This window comes from Sceloporus undulatus, chromosome 2 (genome assembly GCF_019175285.1).
Source record: "Sceloporus undulatus isolate JIND9_A2432 ecotype Alabama chromosome 2, SceUnd_v1.1, whole genome shotgun sequence".
Taxonomy (NCBI): Eukaryota; Metazoa; Chordata; class Lepidosauria; order Squamata; family Phrynosomatidae; genus Sceloporus; species Sceloporus undulatus.
This window is the reverse complement of record NC_056523.1, coordinates 48263765-48283155: the sequence shown is the minus strand read 5'-3', so window position 1 is coordinate 48283155 and position 19391 is coordinate 48263765. Positions and strand designations below refer to the sequence as shown.

At 39.9% G+C, this 19391-nt stretch overlaps 1 protein-coding gene across 2 annotated transcripts in view; it reads left to right on the top strand.

Annotated features, from left to right (window-relative positions):
- Window positions 1-19391, top strand: part of PLXND1 (plexin D1) — a 226404-nt gene that overhangs the window by 181208 nt on the left and 25805 nt on the right. For both annotated transcript variants that reach the window (XM_042451226.1, XM_042451225.1), the window contains exons 26-29: window positions 6656-6802; window positions 10309-10465; window positions 12275-12378; window positions 14386-14449. In XM_042451226.1, the coding sequence (XP_042307160.1) occupies window positions 6656-6802; window positions 10309-10465; window positions 12275-12378; window positions 14386-14449 (472 nt within the window). The remainder of the gene's footprint in view (window positions 1-6655; window positions 6803-10308; window positions 10466-12274; window positions 12379-14385; window positions 14450-19391) is intronic.

Genomic DNA, 19391 nt, shown 5'->3' with positions numbered 1-19391 from the left:
ATTTATGCACAGGCCTTTGCAGTGCATCCCCTCAACATTTCTATGTCATATCTGTCATCAACAGAAGTTGTGATTGAGGTTGTCAGAAGGACCAACCTGAAGCCACATTCCCTGGCATGCTTTACCATCTGAGATGTTGCCAAAGGGATCACAGAAGAGACATCTCTTCTATGAGCTTGAAGGTTGGCAGAAAATGCCACAACAAAGTGTATATGTATAGAACCAGAAGGACAAACTACATATATGGTATAGTAGTTGCTAGGCAAAACTACATCCTTTTGGCAACTATCAGCCTCTTATGCATGTTTTCTATCTTTCTTGTAATCACAGGGGTGTTAGTTGATGTTTGGAACAATGAAGTAAACTTCTAGATCAAGAGAAGTAATAGTGCCACTGTATTCTGCTTTGTTCAGCCCCCACCTAAAATATTGTGTCCAGTTCTGGGCACCACAATTTAAAAAGGATGTGGAGAAACTGGAACGTGTCCAAAGGAGGGCGACTAAAATGGTGAAAGGTCTGGAAACCATGTCCTATGAGGAACGACTTAGGGAGCTGGGGATGTTTAGCCTGGAGAAGAGAAGATTAAGAGGTGATATGATAGCCCTGTTTAAATATTTGAAAGGATGTCATATTGAGGAGGGAGCAAGCTTGTTTTCTGCTGCTCCAGAGAACAGAACCCGGAAAAATGGATGCAAACTGCAGGAAAAGAGATTCCACCTCAACAGTGGAACAAACTCCCTCGGAGTGTAGTGGAGTCTCCTTCCTTGGAGGTCTTTAAGCAGAGGCTAGATGGCCATCTATCGGGGATGCTTTGATTTGGATTTCCTGCATGGCAGGGGGTTGGACTGGATGGCCCATGCGGTCTCTTCCAACTCTATGATTCTATGATTCTATGCATACTGGTTACCTCTTGTAGTCCAGACAGTTGTGGTTTGCAACACTTCCTCCCATTCATTGCTTCATAACGCTTCTGAAAGATCAAGATCTTCTGATCCAAGAATCTAGGAAAATACACCATTACTAGCCACTCTGCATCTCACTGTGTGGAAACCAAATATGGGATGCAGTGCACAACCTGCTACACATTGCTTAAATGAACTTAGGTGCTGATGTTGTCTTCACTTTACTGAGTCTCTAGATATGCCACCGCTGCCATATTTAGTTCCCACAGTTTTAGAATTCCTGGTGTTTCTACCTAACCTGTCATCTCATCTAATGGGTTGTTGCACCCTCTTGCTGTGAATTTGCTACTAACATTTTATATAGAGGGGATTGTGTGTGGGGGGGGGGGGGGTCATTTCTGATGTATGGCAACCCTAAGGTGGATCTATCAAATGGCTTTCTTGGCAACTTTTTTCAAAGGGACATTTCCATTGCTATCCTCTGAAGCTGAAAGAGTGTGTCTTGTCCAAAGTCACCCAGCGGGTTTTTATGGCCAAGTGGAGATTGGAACCCTGGTTTCCAGAGTAGAAGTCCAACACTCAAACCACTACACCATGCTGGCTTTAGATGGACTTAAAGACTTTTGTTTGTGGTGCTGGGCCTTGGAAGCAACATCTAGTGTATCTAGATTTTTCCCCCAAAATGTGTACTGCCGGGCCATATTAATACTGTATTGTATACAACTTGGTATGAGCTCCATTCCTTGAAATAGTAATTGCTTATGGCATAAATGCCATTATATCTAGTTTAGCCCATAGAAGACAGATTCTCAAGAGTATTTATTGTGAATGTGTTCAGGTTCTGGCCAAGTGCTGAGGGATCAAATTTTGCTATTGTGAATATTGTAGGTTCAGAAAAATACAGGGGTTTTTAAAATCATTATTAGTAACTGAAAATATTTAAAAGAAAAAAAACACTCCACACTATCTCAGTTATAGCATCACACCAAATCACGGCTAGAGGACCTTCTAGTGTGTGTGGTGTGGTATCTGAATTTGGGGTTTGCAGTTATTCAGCAAACCTGTATCAGAAACACTTTACTCATAATGTATTTTCTAAAGAGGCAGTCATGTTGGTCTACTGTAGCTAAATCAAAAGAGGTTTTGTGCTTCCTGTGGTTTAGTGTTATTTGAATTAATGTCAAGCCATAACTACAGTTCATGCCCAAAACCCCTTGCACTTCACAGAAGAAATGGAAGATAAAATAGAAGATAAAAGTAAGTAATTTTGCATCTCTCTAGTAATTTCGCATCTGTCTAGTTGCAGTTGCGGAACTACAACTCTAGCCAGTGGTGAGGAACATCTGGAGGACAATGAAATTCTTACCTCTGGTTTAAGGTCTAAACTATGATATAGTGTGTCACAGAAAGATCCATAAAAAAAGAGATGTTGCTGCCAGGAGCGTACTGTGAAGCTGTTATATGACTCATGCAGAAAAATTCCAACTGAATGTGTATTATTTTTTTACTAAAATTTGGAAGTTGCTCACCAGAAACTTAGGTTCCTTAAACAAACATAAAGTTTTATTTTTCTGTACCAATCTGTAATTAATCTGTAACAATGGATGACAGATGAAACACTTCAAGCAGTGAAAGAAAGACAAGAAGCAAAAAAAAAATGGAGACAAGGACACAATCAAAATATGAATGCTACTGTCCAGTGGTTAGCAAAAAAAGGACAAGTAGAATTACAGGTACAACAACAATCAATGCAAAGAAATAGAAGCTGATGATAAAAAATGAAGAACAAGAAACCTCTTCCACAAGAATATGTAATCAAAGAAAAATATACACGAAGGGTCTGAATGCTGTACAATCAGTAGAATAACGTAACACATGACCATGATAAAATAAAAAGATGGAAACAATATCAAGAAAAACTACATTAAAAATGTGAAAGGATGGGTGAAACATGGGATGAAGAAACATACGAACAGTCCTCTGGATAAATAAGCACAAAACTAAAAGTATGTTGTGTATCATATTAGGACATGAACATTAAAACAAAGTTTAATGTGCAAATGTCAACAGAAAACAGGGAGGGAAAGAGGCAGGAATTCAGATTTAATTTTTGTTGTAACAGAACTGGATATAGGCAAAAAGCTAGAATATGAAGCCAGTATTGTAGACTGAAGACACTGGCGATTGCTGCCTATGCACATTGTTGGCTTCCATTCAGTAAATAATCGGATCTGGTAGGAAATGACTTTGAATTGGTGAACTTGAATAGTTTGGTGTTTGCCCTTAGGCTGAATTAAGCTGTCTTTAATATGTTACCAATAAGTCTTCTCTAACATATCAGTCCCATTTCAAGAGTAGCATGTAAATGTACCCTAAGCATTCAATCTTTTTTTTTTTTAACGGAGGTTTTAAAATCCAGACATTTAGAAACATAGCTTCACACATCTTATATGGAAAAGTTCAAAGCATGCCAACACTAATTTTAGTTTTCATTAATGCAAAGTTATTTGATGCCTCGGGCTAGTTTTACAACCCCATAACATTGTGGTCAGAAATCACTGAGCATCTTGTTTTTTTTGTTTTTAAGAAGAAAGAAATACAATAGAGAATAAAATGTGTTCTGTTAATGTATTCAAAAGATCTATTTTTCCCCTGAATAAGCACATTAAACTCCCTCCCCCGTAACAAAAAGCTTGGTCTGAGGATGATTTTGTTTTATTTCCAAACCAGTTTCCCCACAGTGGTTCTGAAATGAATTCCAATTTAGCCATTTCATTTGTAGCCCCTGACTGTCCACTTCCTTTCCCATCTTTTAGATATATTGTCTTTGTTTCTGCAGATTTTCACAACAACCCATGATTTCTGAAATTCAGAGCCAAAAAATGAATAAAGGAATAGCATGCCAGAGACTGGGCCTTGTAGTTTATTTCTTGTATATTAATTCTTCTTGTAAAGTCTGCAGTATTAACACTGCAACAACATTTAGCGATTTCTTTCTGTGGCAGGCTGGACACAGAAAAAGAACTGCTCACCTACTCTACTTAATAATACATAATGTAAGTTATTCAAGGGCAGTAAACACCAGCTCTGTCAGTGTGGTGTTCTTGCAGAAGACCTTTACTGGCTTTCAAAACAGCTTTATGATTCATGTTTAATTTGTCTTTCTCTGAGACTTTGACATATTCTGTAGTAGAGATTCAGTCACATGCTTTGATGTATTGGAGAATGGATCGAAATCCCAATCTAGATCCAGACCCACAAATGACCTTGATGCTTGTGAAGGTCTTAATCTGAATTTAAGATATAATCATTCTCTATATGCTAGGAGCATTTTATAATATAGTCTAGCTTTTCAACAAAAGTTCCCCACCTACACACTGCCCAGGTTCACAGCCAAGACTAAGGTTGCAGTCATAAGCATACTAATTAAGGGATTAAGTTATATTTAGTACAGTGGAATTTACCATGCCTCCAGAGAGAGAGAGTAGGAGCTCCTGGTGCTACCAGTCTAAAATATTGTTCAACTGGTCTATCTTTTCCTGAACAGATGTTTTTGTGATGAGATAAAAGATGGAAGAAGGAATGGGAAAATGCAGGGGTTTACCAATGTTGTCTAAATTTAGCCCTCACCCCCACTCCATAAAATTCCCTTAGTGAGCCAGGATGATTGCATGATGAAAAATTCATTTGGGAGCATTCTTGTTTCTAAGTAAGCATGTATAGAATTATGCTATAAAAATCAGACACGGGGACAATTCTGATCTTCTAAAAGCTCATAAAAACTAGCTTACAAGAAGACTCTTGTTATTCTTCTTTTCTCCCTAGATATGTAGATATCCAGAGGCAATGCATCCTTTATACTCTGAGCTAATGATACTCAAAAGTAGTGATACTCAGTGACATTCCCTGAGCCATTGGCTGCCAGTCCCTAGAGCATCTCCAGGAAAGAAAAAAACAGTTGTAGACCATTGGCACCAATATGATTGGTGCCAATATATATATACAGTATCTGGTCCTGCAAATCAGATAGCTTAAGAAGTACATTATGTTGGTGTATAGTAGTCTTCATTGCTACTAGGGTTCAAGATTCTTGATTTTGTTGATCAGGAATTGGTTCCACCCTACTTTTTAAACTTTTTTCCCATTCAGTGGCAATTTTGCTTTTTTATGAAACTGCTGTGTGACTCATACAAAAAAATCAAGGAAATAAAATTATGTCGTAAATGGATGAGTTCAACAGATCTTATAAATATGCAAAGGGATCTTGCAGCACCTTTGACACCAAATGAGTGAAAGAAGTTGTAACATGAGCTTTTGGAGACTTGGGTCTGTTACAGACTGCCAAAATAAAGCTGCTTCGGGTCTCTTTGGAGGTATCCTATTTAAATGATGCATGGGTCCTAAGAGTCCAGAGGTCATGCCAAAGCCACACTCTATTCCTAAGCACTGGAGTGCAGCTTTGATGCAGCTTCCAGATTCTTAGGGTGCATGCATCATTTAAACAGCATACCTCCAAAGAGACCCAAAGCAGCTTTATTTTGGCAGTCTGTAACAGGCCATGATCTACTTTCTCAGATGCTTGGTCTTCCCTTGATGCAAGGTCTGCTTCCTCAGTTGCATGGTATCCACTCTATGCATTTGGGGAAGTAGACCAAGTCTACAGATGCTGCAACTTCTTTCAATCAGTCTCAGAGGTACTGCAAGATCTTTGCATTCTGATATTCCAGACTAACATAGCTATGTCTCAGGGGCCCGAAATACATGGGCACCAAAAAACATCTGGGGGGGGTGTAGCATGCAGATGCTGCATGCCAGCGGATCGGTTAGAAGCCACTCCAGGTCCACTGGAAAAAGAAGAATGGGAAAAGTGCTCCTTGGCAGCAACCTATTTGGGACCATGATGGCAGCCTACTTTAAGAGCAGGCCGTGCAATTGCTGCATGGATGATGATACACGGATGATGATGATGATGTTATCGTTGTTGTTGTTGTTGTTGTTGTTAATGTTAATCATGGCAAATTAGATCTTGATACTACAAAACAGATGGTGTATATCTGTTTATAGTTGTGCAGTCGTACCTAAAGTGCTAGAAAGGCAAAGCTGACATTAACCTAGCTCTTGTAGTGGTAAAAAGCTTTAACCATTTTAGCACTAATCAAGCAAAGAAATCAGTACAGATGCTGGCCACTTGAATTTCTGAAACATTTTTACAGTAATTGTATTTCTTTTGCCCTGAGCAATGAAGAGATTCAGAAGTGTGATTGTACATGCATGCATTCATGAGGTAAAAAGGAAAACTGAATTACAAAAATCTAAATTAATATAAATATTTTTTACTTGGAAAAAATATGGAGGATCATTAAGGAGGTTGATATAGAAAGGATTTCTTAATTAAGAAAATACATTATGGTCAGCTTGCAGTTATTCAAAACTGGATCTATAAAACTGGCTTTTGAATCTTTAAAAAGGTGTTTTGATAATATGTATAAAGTTACTGTTGTCTAGTTTGATTGACAGCAGTATAGAAGTGCAGCCATATAAACTAAATATGGAATTAAAATCTGAACATGTTTGAACTGCCTTCCCTCATCAAGATTTTAAGAAAACTTTGCTTATAACATTCCAATCTTTCTGAAGGGTAAAATTTATAACTGGAAATAAAAATGATTCTGCAAACGTATGGGCAGTTTAGTGAGGAACTGCCTTCACTGGTTCCTGATCAGCAAATCATATCCTGCTTTTTCACCTCACAGGAAACCGTTGGGGAGCCCTTCTTTCTTCTGCTCTGTGCCATCAAGCAACAGATCAATAAAGGATCAATAGATGCCATCACAGGAAAAGCCAGGTACACACTGAATGAAGAATGGCTTTTGAGAGAGAACATTGAAGCAAAGCCAAGGGTAAGGTATTTCTGTACTTCAGTAGAAACAGCTTCTTATTTCCATGATTATATTTGAAGCTTGAGTAATTAGTACCAGCTTTAAGAATGGATGAAATTTTGATGAATGTCATCTTTCTAGGTTTTCATCTGGAACTTCTTTAGTTCTGGAAGTAAAGTGGAGAATTCATCTGATTTCTGAGCCACCACAATTAAGTCTGCTTATTCCCTTGATGGGCAGAATGCATGAAGTAGTATCCATAGGCAACAATACCAAACATGGAACCTAGAATAAGAGTCCGTATGCCCATCTGGTCCAGAAGCTAAACATTTTTCCTGACCATTGAGGTTTAGTAGGAGCACTGCATTAAGCAGGAGTGGGACATCTTCCAAGTCAGGAGCAGCAAGTTGCTCCTGAAAATAGAACAAAACCATTGGGCAGATGACTAATAAGTCACAACATCAATGAGATTTACAAGTCAAGATACACAGGAGGTTATGCACACCACACAACCCCCTTATGAATTGTACATATCCAATATCGGTGTTTTCAGACTAGCAATCAGAAATACTTATTCTATCATATATCAAATTTTCAGTCAGATTGCATGCGGATGGGTATCTAACTTTAAAATATTTGGGCACTAAAAACAGAAAGGCTGAAAATACAACAAGTCTAGCGAATTATGTCAGATTGGCTGAGATTCAGGATATCCTGGAAAAAATAAATATGCCAGTATCATTTGCTGTGTAACAATGAATTAGCTTGGGGTTTTTTGTTTTCTTTTTTGAGGAATAATCTCATCTTTACAGCTTCTGGCAAAACAGTGACTTTCATGCCACTGAGAAAAGTTGCTGCTTGTAAAGCTGAGACTATGATGAAGGCTTTCATACAGGGTGTTACAGGAATTGTGCTGAAAAGTAATGCTGTAAAATGTTACTTGTGGGACTATCTTATACTAAAAATGTAGAGTCTGGAGGAATATGTTAACTTCAGCTTGACAGTAAATGCAATAGACAGACTTTTGCAAAGTCCAAACTAAATTCTGCTTTTGATTACATGGCATAAATCTGGAGTAGCTCTCCCAGAATCAGTGGGGTCACTGAGGAGCTATGATGGTGTAAATGAGAACAGGTTTTTGGCACTGTGTTCTTTGCTGCAGTTTCCCATTACTGACTGATCTATAATGTATGATGCATAGCTAAAAAGGTTAGCAGCAGGGACATGAATGTTAACTTACTCTTTGCAGAGATAACGGCATAAGAACAACCTGGTAACGCACTGCTGACTCTTGTTTACATGTAACTGAACTGAAAGTGAATTCACCCTTTCCCAGGTGATGGTAAATCAAGTTTATGCAGATTGCTCATGAATAGCCCCCCAAGCATAATTAACTTGATTTTGTTTCAAAATTTGTAATCACTTCACACTTTTAATTCTGTCACAGACCGTTTATTAAATACCCTGGTCACAGAAATGTGTACAGCTTAACTGTAATGGCACAATGGGTACTTGTCTTGATAGCTACAGTGGTGTCCTGTAGCTAAGACAGTAATACATATCTTCCCTTCTGCCGTGTCCCATGTTCCAAGCACATTATAAAAAGCCATTAGCAGACTTTTAGAGATACCCAACATTATTTTGTCAATCAGTTATCTCCACCTCTTATTACACTTCTCTTCCATCCATTCTCCATAAACCTTGAGTCAGACCACTAATTTGAAACTTGTAGTTGCTGTCTAGGATATCAAGCAAAATCTTTGCTACCCGTGCTGTTTGAGATAAGTGGAAATGCCATCTCTGAACCTGTTGCTTTTTATAGAGATAATGTTGGACTGCAGTTTCCATCATCTTTGTCTATGTTGGCTTGGGTTGATGGGTTCCAGCACTATCTAGAAGGCCAGACTTACCCCTTCCCTTGCGTAGATTCTGCATGTGCATTGTCTCAAATTCTGCTTCTAGTTACCTCATGCTACTCAGCTTTGGATGCACGATTTTCTCCATCATGTCAGGTGTCATTTCATGTTTGAAACAGTGCAGTTAAAATACAGGTTTAACACATGAAAAATAGATCCACATTTGCAGGGTTAGGTGCACATGACCCACATGACAGTGGGAAAAGCACATTTTTTTAAAAAAAGTTTTAAAACCTAAGAGAACGCTTGTCTAGGAATCTCTAGGTCCTCCAACACATTTCTGTGGTCAACATCCACCAGAGGCTGACCAAAGAATCACAATGGAAGCCCTATAAATGCTTAGAGAAATGTTTTTTCTAGGAATCTCTAGGTCTTCTATGCCTCCCCTTACCACCGGACTCCACCGAGAGCTGCGTTTGCTGCCGGGCGGCCTTTCCCGGGTGGTCAGAGGTGCGCACCTGGGGAGGCCACCCACGGACTGTTTATCTGGGACTCCCTCTCCTCCTGCATCTCGGCGGCGGCTCTGGTGAGCCAAATTTGGGACACCTGGGGGGAAGGCGGAGAGAGGGGCGTGTCGGGGCAGTGGCACACTTAAAGCCAGCTTGCCTGGTCTCCTCCTCCGCCATGCCTCCCCTTGCCTCCGGACTCCACCGAAAGCTGCGTTTGCTGCCGGGCGGCCTTTCCCGGGTGGTCGGAGGTGCGCATCTGCACATTTTCTTGTTCAGAAAAGCATTCCCGGACACAGGCTCCAGTTAGCCTTCCCCCACTGTGATAGCACTGACAAGCTGGCCAGAATTGTTTTTAATGTGATTTTAATTGTAATTGTTTTTGATTATGTGTATGTGTTTTTACTGCTGTACACCGCCCTGATTGCAAGAAGGGCGGTATAAAAATAAAACTTTTATTATACCAGCTGGCAGAGTCTACCAATGTCTGGCAGAGTCATGCTGGAGGACCAAGAGATTCCTAGAGAGAACATATTAATTCTATCTGCAAATAATCAAAGTCACAAATGTTAAAGTCGCAAAGGTGGAGAGCTGACTATATCTGCAACTGTAGTAGCAACACGGAGACATAGTAGCTGAGGTGATTCATTTTTTTCCTTACTCAGAGAACAAGCATGGTCAGAGAAGACCATGTTTTATCTACATACTCTTTTTATTACTATATGTTATGCTGTACAGTGATTCAACACTTATGGCATCATAATTGTAAACCAAATTAAGTTGATTAGCTGCCATTGCAGCTAATATCCATGTATATCCATGTTCCCTGTTGCCAAATATCCATTTTCCTTCAGTAATAAAGCATATTTACAAAAGGAAATGATAATAGTTATTTTTCCTGCCTCCTGCTAAGATTGCTCCTGCGGTTCAGGGTTTAGGTTCATAGACAGGACATTTCAAGAGAAGCTCTTTGAATAAAATAGCTGATTCCCACATACAGGGCTATAAATCAGCTCTTCTCACTAGCTGTAGAATGTTGCCCTTTCTTAGTGCAGTGCATATAATGTGCCAAGATTTTTTCCCCCCATCTTATAGCTAACAGGCTTTTTATGTCTTGCAATCCGTGCATATCATCTAGACCCTAAGCAACAATCTTTCTCCACAGAATCTTAATGTATCTTTCCAAGGCTGTGGAATGGACTCTTTGAGTGTTCGGGTCATGGATACAGACACTCTCAGCCAAGTTAAAGAGAAGATACTTGAAGCTTTTTGCAAGAATATTCCATATTCCCAATGGCCAAGAGTTGAAGATGTTGATCTAGGTAAATATTTTTTCCTTATTTAGGAGCACCAGTCCTTATTTTAGGAACAAATGCTCATCATACAAAAGCATACTGTTCAAACATGCAATATTTACACTCAGTATTTTACATTTGCTAGAAGACCAGAGGAAATTTGAATTTCCCACTAGGGAAAAGTGCTGAGCTGAAACCAGACAGAGACGCATATAAGCAGATGGCAAGATATGCTTGTAAAGAATAGGTGTTAGCTTTGTTTATAGTTCTCAATCTGTGATACAAAATATACTTTTGAAATCAATTGAACTTACTTCCACCTAAATGGGTTCAATATAAGATTTTTTTTGTTTGTTTGTTTAAAAATTAAACCACATAATGGAAAGCCAGATTTACATTTGCTTTTACTCTGCAGCCAGGTGCCTTGTATTTGTACACTACAGACATCTGTGATTGGTGTTTAAATTACTGTAGGAAGTATAATGTCAGAGTTCTAATGTATCAGAATATGTTGGAAGATTTTTGCATTCCCTTTTCCCCTCCTTAGATAGATAGGGAATTCCTGCATGTAAACTCTCTTTTCTCTCATTCAGACTAACCATGTGACTTAGGTCACTCCTCCTTTGGGACTAACTGACATTCTGTCTCAAGATTTTCAACTGAGCTGTTGGCCCTCCCATATAATCATAGAGTTGGAAGAGACCACTAGGGCCATCCAGTCCAACCCCCTGCCAAGCAGGAAATCCAAATCAAAGCATCCCCAACAGATGGCCATCTAGCCTCTGTTTAAAGACCTCCAAGGAGGGAGATTCCACTACACTCCGAGGGAATGTGTTCCACTGTTGGACAGCCCTTACTGTCAGGAAGTTCCTCCTAATGTTGAGGTGGAATCTCTTTTCCTGGAGCTTGCATCCATTGCTCCAGGTCTTAGTCTCTGGAGCAGCAGAAAACAAGTTTGCTCCCACCTCGATATCACATCCCTTCAAATATTTAAACAGGACTATCATATCACCTCTTAACCTTCTCTTCTTCAGGCTAAACATTCCCAGCTCCTTTAGTCGTTCCTCATAGGGCATGGTTTCCAGACCCTTCACCATTTTAGTCACTCTCCTTTGGACATGCTCCAGTTTCTCCACATCCTTTTTGAATTGTGGTGCCCAGAACTGGACACAATATTCCAGGTGGGGCCTGACCAGAGCAGAATATAGTGGCACCATTACTACCCTTGATCTAGACACTATACTTTTATTGATGCAGCCTTCCTCCTCTCTCATCTTTCTTTGGAAAGATAGTGAAATAAAAACTTTTTCTCTACCTGAACTACTCACTAGCTAGATTAGGATATAGCCTTTATGTAAATATAGTTTAAACCCATTAGTAAACTTTTGTTTTAAACTGCAAGCTATGTATTTGTTGTTGTTTTTGGAGTCAGTCTCAGTTCTTAGGAAAGCGTAGACAAGAGCACATTTCTGCTACTCTGCTAATTTAAAGCTAGACCCTAACAGGCTTGGCTTTGACATTTTTGACATTTAATATTTTTGTTTCCATAGCAAAGGCTGAAGCCTTAGGAAACGTAAATTACCCCACAGAATACAATACAGTGATTTCATTTTTACCTACTCATCATCATCTTGAAAGCTTTTTCATGGGTGCTGAAAGGTCTCTGCATCTGAGTCCTGTGGCACAAGAATGCCCCTTCAGAGTTGCAGAGTTTGACACTGAAAACACCTGTGTCCCTCATCAAACGTGGCATCAGAATAAGAGAAGCCATTTGCGTTCTTACTAGCACATGCTGTGTTTAGGCAGGATTTCCATTTCTCCATTTTCTTTATTTAGAATGGTTTGCCACAAGCACTGACAGCTACATCCTTCGGGACCTTGATGACACTTCAGTGATGGAAGATGGCAGGAAGAAACTGAACACATTAGCACATTATAAGGTAAAAAGTGTGAATGCTCCAAGAACTTCCCCTTCCTTTGGGCCTGCCATTCCTTGGGGAATGCCACGAGTTGCTTTCTAAGCAGGATTAGCAGAAGCAAGCAGGAAGGTTGCCATAACTCCATGAGACCTTCCGGGGAATAGACATCTGCCCTGGCGAGAAACTCGTTAATATTGCAACACATCGAGACTAATTAAAAGCTCTTCATGCAAAACAAGTTATTGCTAGGGAAAAAAAAAACCTTTTCCCAGTGGCTGCTATCCATCCTAATTAAAATCATACCATTCCTCATGTTGACAGTGATGTCAGAGTTCCCATTGGTCTCTTATGGGAACCTGGTTTGCCCTCAAATGGTCCTTTTTTACATGTCTTTTATCAGGAATTAATTTCATTTGAAGAGACAGTAGGTTAATTTAAGCCTGTATCTGAAGTAATTTCATGCACATTCAGTAATTTCATGCAGATAGTGACAAGCACAGGACTACCATTGCTTTTATTTGATGCTGGTGCTGGAGAAAGCAATTTCATACAAGTTATATCAAGTGAAACCCATATTTTGACCATTATGGCCAGCCAACTATATGATTGGCTGCCGCTGTAGCAGCCTTTGGGATAAACTCCATCAAGGCATACATATACAAATGTTGTTAACATAATGAAAAATTCATGTGTATCTTTCAGGAGGGATCTGCAAACAGAATATTAGATTTCTCCCCTCCTGTTCATGGGTCTTTCTTGCAAAATCCATGCAACTTTTATCATTTCTTTGACCAGCATTTCATTCCAGAAGAGTATATTATATATTGGAAATTACTTTAACAGTGTAATTCTATGTGTATTTACCCAGAAGTAAGTCCAGTGTGTTCAAAGGGCTTACTCACTAGCACATCTGGGTGGAATTGTAGCGTTAAGAATGCATTTTGGCTAGAAGTCTTGCCACATTTTATTTGTTTTGTCTTTTGTGTCCCTCCACTGATCTTCACGTATTTCCCCTCAAAACTTAAAATCACTGTTTCTTGGGAACATGAAACAGATCCTGACAAATTTGATACAGCATGAAAGGGAGGAAATCTTAAGATTAAATCACTACATAATGAAGTGTAGCTTTTGTCAAATTAATTGTGTCTCGTGTCTATAGTGAATATGAGCCAGCATGAAGTAGTGGTTTGAATGTTGGACTATAACTCTGGAAACCAAGGTTTGAATCCCAGCTCAGCCGTATAAACCCACTGGATGACTGTGGGCAAGTTGCACTCTCAGCTCCAGAGGATGGCAATGGCAACTCCCTCTAAAGAAACTTGCTAGGAAGATCTCATGATAGGGTCACCATAAGTCAGAAACAACTTGAAAGCACACAGCAGCAACAACAAATAGTGAATATAATGAAATAGCACACATTTATAGCACTTTTAAAATTTAATAACAGAAGAGTCAGGACCATAGCTGTGAAAAGAATTAGTATAAGACTTTTGACTAGAACATTTGTAGAAATGGTTGCATTTTCTAAAGGCAAAATAATCTTTTGTGAAGCACTTCCCCTCTAGTGCTGGAGCTCTGAAGATTTGTCTATATGTATTTTAACAAATTGTTATATGCAGAAAATGCATGTATATTTAGAGCTGAAGAACCAAACAATGGGCCCGAATAGACAGGCCAAAATAAAGCTGTTTCGGGTCACTTTGGAGGTATGCTGTTTAAATGTTGCATGTGTCCCAAGAGGCTAGAAGCTGCACCAAAGCCACGCTCCAGTCCTAAGGAGTAAAGCACAGCTTTGCCGCAGGTTCTGGTCTCTTAAGATGCGTGTATCATTTAAACAGCATACCTCTAAAGTGACCCAAAGCAGCATTATTTTGGCCTGTGACCCAAACTAGATGCTTAATTCCTTTGGTACTTACTGTTTTACCTTCTGTAAATAAACCTTCCAGGGACTTTTACATGAGAATCACAGTGTAATAAAATATTTGTCTCTGATAGACTCTAATTATTTTGCATCCCTTTCACTTACAGATCCCTGATGGTGCCTCCCTAGCTATGAGTTTAACTGATAATAAAGATACTACTTTAAGTAGAGGTAAGTTGCTATTCTTTCTCTTTCCCCAACACTAATAGAACTGAGGGTGTGCCCAGAATGAAGTCAGGAAAAGCAAGTGTTTCCAGACCACTACCTGAAGACCAAATTATATATTTGCTTTATTTTATTTTTTTTACAAAAAAACAGCCATCAAAGCTTTATTTGCCTCAGGACAATAAGCAGCTGGCACAGAGATTTTAGCAAAGACAACATGAGACTAAAAAGTTAGGAATTTTCTCCCCTAATATCAATCTTCTCATTTGTTTTGCAGCTTCCATATTTGCATTTTGTAAAAACAAACAAATAAATAAAAATTGGGGGCTGCATCTACATTGCAGAATTAATGCCATTTGACACCACCTTAACTGCCATGGCTCAGTGCTATAGAATTCTGAGGTTTGTAATTTCGTGAGATATTTAGCCTTCTTTGATGGAGAGCTCTGGTGCCACAACAAGCTACAAATCCCAGAAATCCATAGCATTGAGCCATAACAGTTAAAGTGGTGGCCAACTGCATTAATTCTGCAGTATGGCAGCAGGCTGAGACAAAAAGAACATTAAAGCTGTACTGACTCATACCAAAGGTCTATCTTGCTCAGCATATTGAGGCCATGAGTAAGACACAAGCACAACCAATACTTCCAAAATTTGTCCAGTTGCATTTTAAAGCTTTGGGCATCATTTCAACTTGTGGGAGCAAATTCAGCAGATTAATTTTGCATTTTGTGAGGAAATACGTTCCTTTATTTGTCCCAAATCTTCCACCATTCAGCTTCATTGAATTATCCCAAATCCAAATATTATAAGATAAGGAGAACATCTCTACTTTTTTTCTCATCATGCCTAATATTACAAACCTCTATCATATCTCCCTGATTTAATTATCCATCTGAAGATCACCCTGAGCATTTTAGTCAGGAGGACAATCGCATGTGTCCCATACTAAGTTGTTCTTAATCATGGTCTCTGTGAATCATGGATGTGGATTCTGTGCCTGCACAAAGACCTTGTTTGGGACCATCTAGAACAGAGCACTCCAGCAGGAACTGTTCTCCTGCTCCAGCATGCATTCCTCTAGTAGGGCACATTCCTATTCAGTTCTTTTTTCATCTGCTGGAACATCTCCATTTTGCTCTCAGAGAAAAAGCTTGCAGAGCTGTCTTTTCTCTCTCTCTCTCTGTCTTTTCCCTTTGGAATAATTTTCTCTTTGAGATATTGCATTTCATTTTCTTGCTGCATTGTCACCTACAGCAAAACTATGGAGAAGTCAGAGCTTTGAAGGTTTCTAGCCTGTTTGATGACATTAAACTTACTATCACACATAGTTTTGCCTTTGAGCATAACATAGCTATTGTTACACTATGACCACCACCTTTTCAAATCATGTTAAGCGCGGAAGTATGCTCTGAGGTTTGCCAAGCATAACATTCTGAGGGTCAAACTAGATGTGCTAGTGTCATTGCTAAAGTGGCATTATAGTCTATGACTGAAATCCTACATTATCCAGGCAGAACTCAGCTATGGCTTCCCCCTACACACACCCATGACTCCCAGTTCTGTTGCAGTAACAATCCTGAATGGTCATTCTATGCCTAGTGAAGAGTTGGCCTGTGGTGGGGGTGGGGGATTTTGGAGAAGTATCTAGCTATACCCCATACCCAGACATAGGCCCAATTGGCATTCTCCCTCTTTCATTCTCCATCAATTACAGTGGCTGTTCAGCAAGCCATAAGGGCAGGGTAGGCACCTTTTTGAGCCGGGGGCCGGGTTGCGTGTCCCTCAGACAACTGGGGGGGCCGAAGCCAAAAATAAATAATTAATAATTTTTTAAAAAATTAATAAATAAATAAACTGGGACAATGTAGGACAAAATTTCTCATTGGTGGCACTTTTTTTTAAAAAGTGGAGGACACGGGAAAAATTTGTGATTTTTAAAAAATGTTAATATAATGCAAGTTTCTGAGGCTTCTATAGCAATTGCCCTGCGACACGAGAGGCCAAAGGCCCCGGCGGCAAATCGGGCGAGACGCAGGACTGGTCGGGCGGTCCTAAGGCCTTGGGGCCGCATCGGGCCACGGGCCGCAGGTTGCCTACCCCTGCCATAAGGCTGCCTTATGGTTTGTTACCCACATAAAGAAGGAGGAGGAGGAGGAGAAGGAGGAGGAGGAGGAAGATTGTTGAGTCCTGGAGAGAGGGGCTTTGGTATTTGCAGAGGGTGGAAGAGAATACCAATCTCTACATAAAACTACATACACAAAAAATTAATGTCAGCAGTTTTTAAAATATATAGTAGCTGCATGGGTTAGGGTTGTTATGTTGTTGTGTGCCTTCAAGTCATTTCTGATTTATGGAATCCTAAGGCTATGATGAAACCTATCAGAGGTTTTTTTAGCCGACTTGGTCAGATAAGGGTTTGCCTTTGCCTTCCTCTGAGACTGAGGAATGTGACTTGCCCAAAGTCATCCAGTGGGTTTCCATGGCCGAGCGGGACTTTGAACCTTGGTTCTCCAGGGTTGTTACTCCAACACTCAAACCACATCTACCATGTTGGCTTGGGGGTGGGACAGGTGACACTTTTACCTGGGATTGCAGGATATGTAGAAGGGAATTTCCCTTGCCAGCCACAATCCGACAAAAACTGTAGGATAATACACCCAGAGAGATGTTGTTACCCTTAACCTTTTTCTAAGCTTAATAAGGAGCTGGAGCATTTGTGGCTATGGAGGGGGAGACGTGGCAAACAACTTTGTCTCCATCAAGTGACCTTTTTTATGCACTTGCTTATATTCCACTTTTTCTTAAGGATTTTTTATATATTCTCACAACAACCCACTGTAGTAGATTGGCTGATCATAGCCGTTGGCAAAGTTTACCGAGTGGCTTCAAGCCTGGGCTTAAAATTTGAAATGGAGTTTTAATCCAACACTAATTACCACTCACAATATCGTCCTCTTATCCTGGTGTTTTCTTTCTGCTGCCACTGCTATTGCAAAACAACTGAAGCAACTTCAAAATGCAGCAGGCACGGGTCTTAAAAAAATGCCATAGTAACACCGTTTCTACGCAGATCTCAGAACGTGTCTATTTGTCCTTCCTGTATTCATGATAAGTATAGTACTGAATTTTAATCTTCTGTTACCTTTAGTTTTTTGCTCTACGGATGAAGCAGAGATATTATTAGGACATCCTCTTTCAAGTGTACTTGATTCAAGATGGACAGACAATGGGAGTACCTATTGGACACTAGGATGCCCGTGTGGTGTGTAGTGGTTTGAGCATTGGATTGACTCTGGAGACCAGGATTTGAATACCGCCTCAGCCATGGAAACCCACTTGGTGACTTGTGCAAGTCACACTCTTCAATCTCAGAGGATATCAGTGAGAAAACATCCTCTGAAGAAACCTGCCAAGAAAATCCCATGATAGGTTTGCCTTGGGTTGCCATAAATCAAGAAAACAATTTGAAGGCAAACAACAACAATAATTAGACACTGGAGCCTAAGTGGGAAGCCCTCCTCATAGCCTCATTTCTTTTTGTCTCTTTTCTCCTTCCCCAAATTATTTTCACACTGTAGGTGCCCTGTCTCAACAAGGTATAATTAAGAGCATAGCCCTGTTAGTCTGGAATATTAGTTAGCAAAGGATCTTGTAGCACCTTTGGGCTAAGTGAAAGCAGTTGTTAGCATAGGTTTTGCTGACTTGTTCTACTTCCCCAGATACTCTCATGAAGACAGCTTGGGCTCCTTCATTTTCTGGGAGCTAATGAAGTGCTTGGGTGAGAATGATGGAATAGGAAAACCTGCTGAACCTGGAGTAGAATCCATTAGATCTATTCTGTGACAGTGATGCCACAATATCAATGCAGTGACACTAACAGAGTTACTTAGTGTAGTGAAAGTGGGCTGATATATTTTAGATCCCAGAAAAATGTAAATTAACTCTTTCAACTATCTCTGTTTCCAAAACATTTAACTGGCAAAATGTTCATGTTTACTTTGGCTTGGACCCAGTATTCATAGCCGATTGAAGGGGTAATGACTAAGGTGTCTGTTTATCTGAATTAGGAGGTGGATTTAATCTAATTCAATGTAATGTTGTAATTAAATAGTTAAAATCCATTGATGAGTCAATTGACCATTGCTATGAATTAAAGGTAAACTGAAAGGTATTCCCCTTTGACAGGTTGTCAAGTTGTGTCTGACTGTAGGGGCGGGTGTTCATCTCCATTACTAAGCCAAAGAGCCAGAGTTGTCAAAGACTACTCTGTAGGTCATGTGGCCAGCATGACTGTACAGTTATTTACCTTCCCACTGGTTGGTACCTGTTTATCTACTTGCATTTGCATGCTTTTGAACTGCTAGATTGGCAGAAGCTGGAAAATAGTGATGGGAGCTCACCTCATCCACAAGCACTTGGGCTTCGAAATGCCAACCTTCTGATCTTACAATCAACGAGTCAGCGTCTTAACCGCTTGAAGCGCCGTTTGTCCTATAATTTGCAATTAGCCATTATTATAAATACAGAAAGAGTGTGTTGTTGTGCCCTCCAAGTTGCTTCCGACTTTTGGTGACCCTAAGGCGTTCACCTATCATGGGGCTTCTTTTGGCAAGTTTCTTTAGAGGGGTTTGCCATTGCCATCTTCTGAGGCTGAGAAAATGTTCCTGTTCAAGTCATGCAGTGGTTTCCATGGCCAAGCCGGATTCGAACCCCTGTTCTGCCCAGTGTCCTAGTCCAACACTCAAACTACTTAATTTAATAATATTGTTTTATTTATATACCGCTATTCCAAAGATCATAGCGGTGAACAGCAAGTAAGCTAATAGCAAGTAAGCTAATTTGCCCCAACAGTCTGTGGTACTCATTTTAGCGACCCTGGAAGGACTGCAAGCCTGAGTTGAGCTTGGGCCCTTTTGCTGGTCTTGAAGCAACCTTGTGGTTTCGA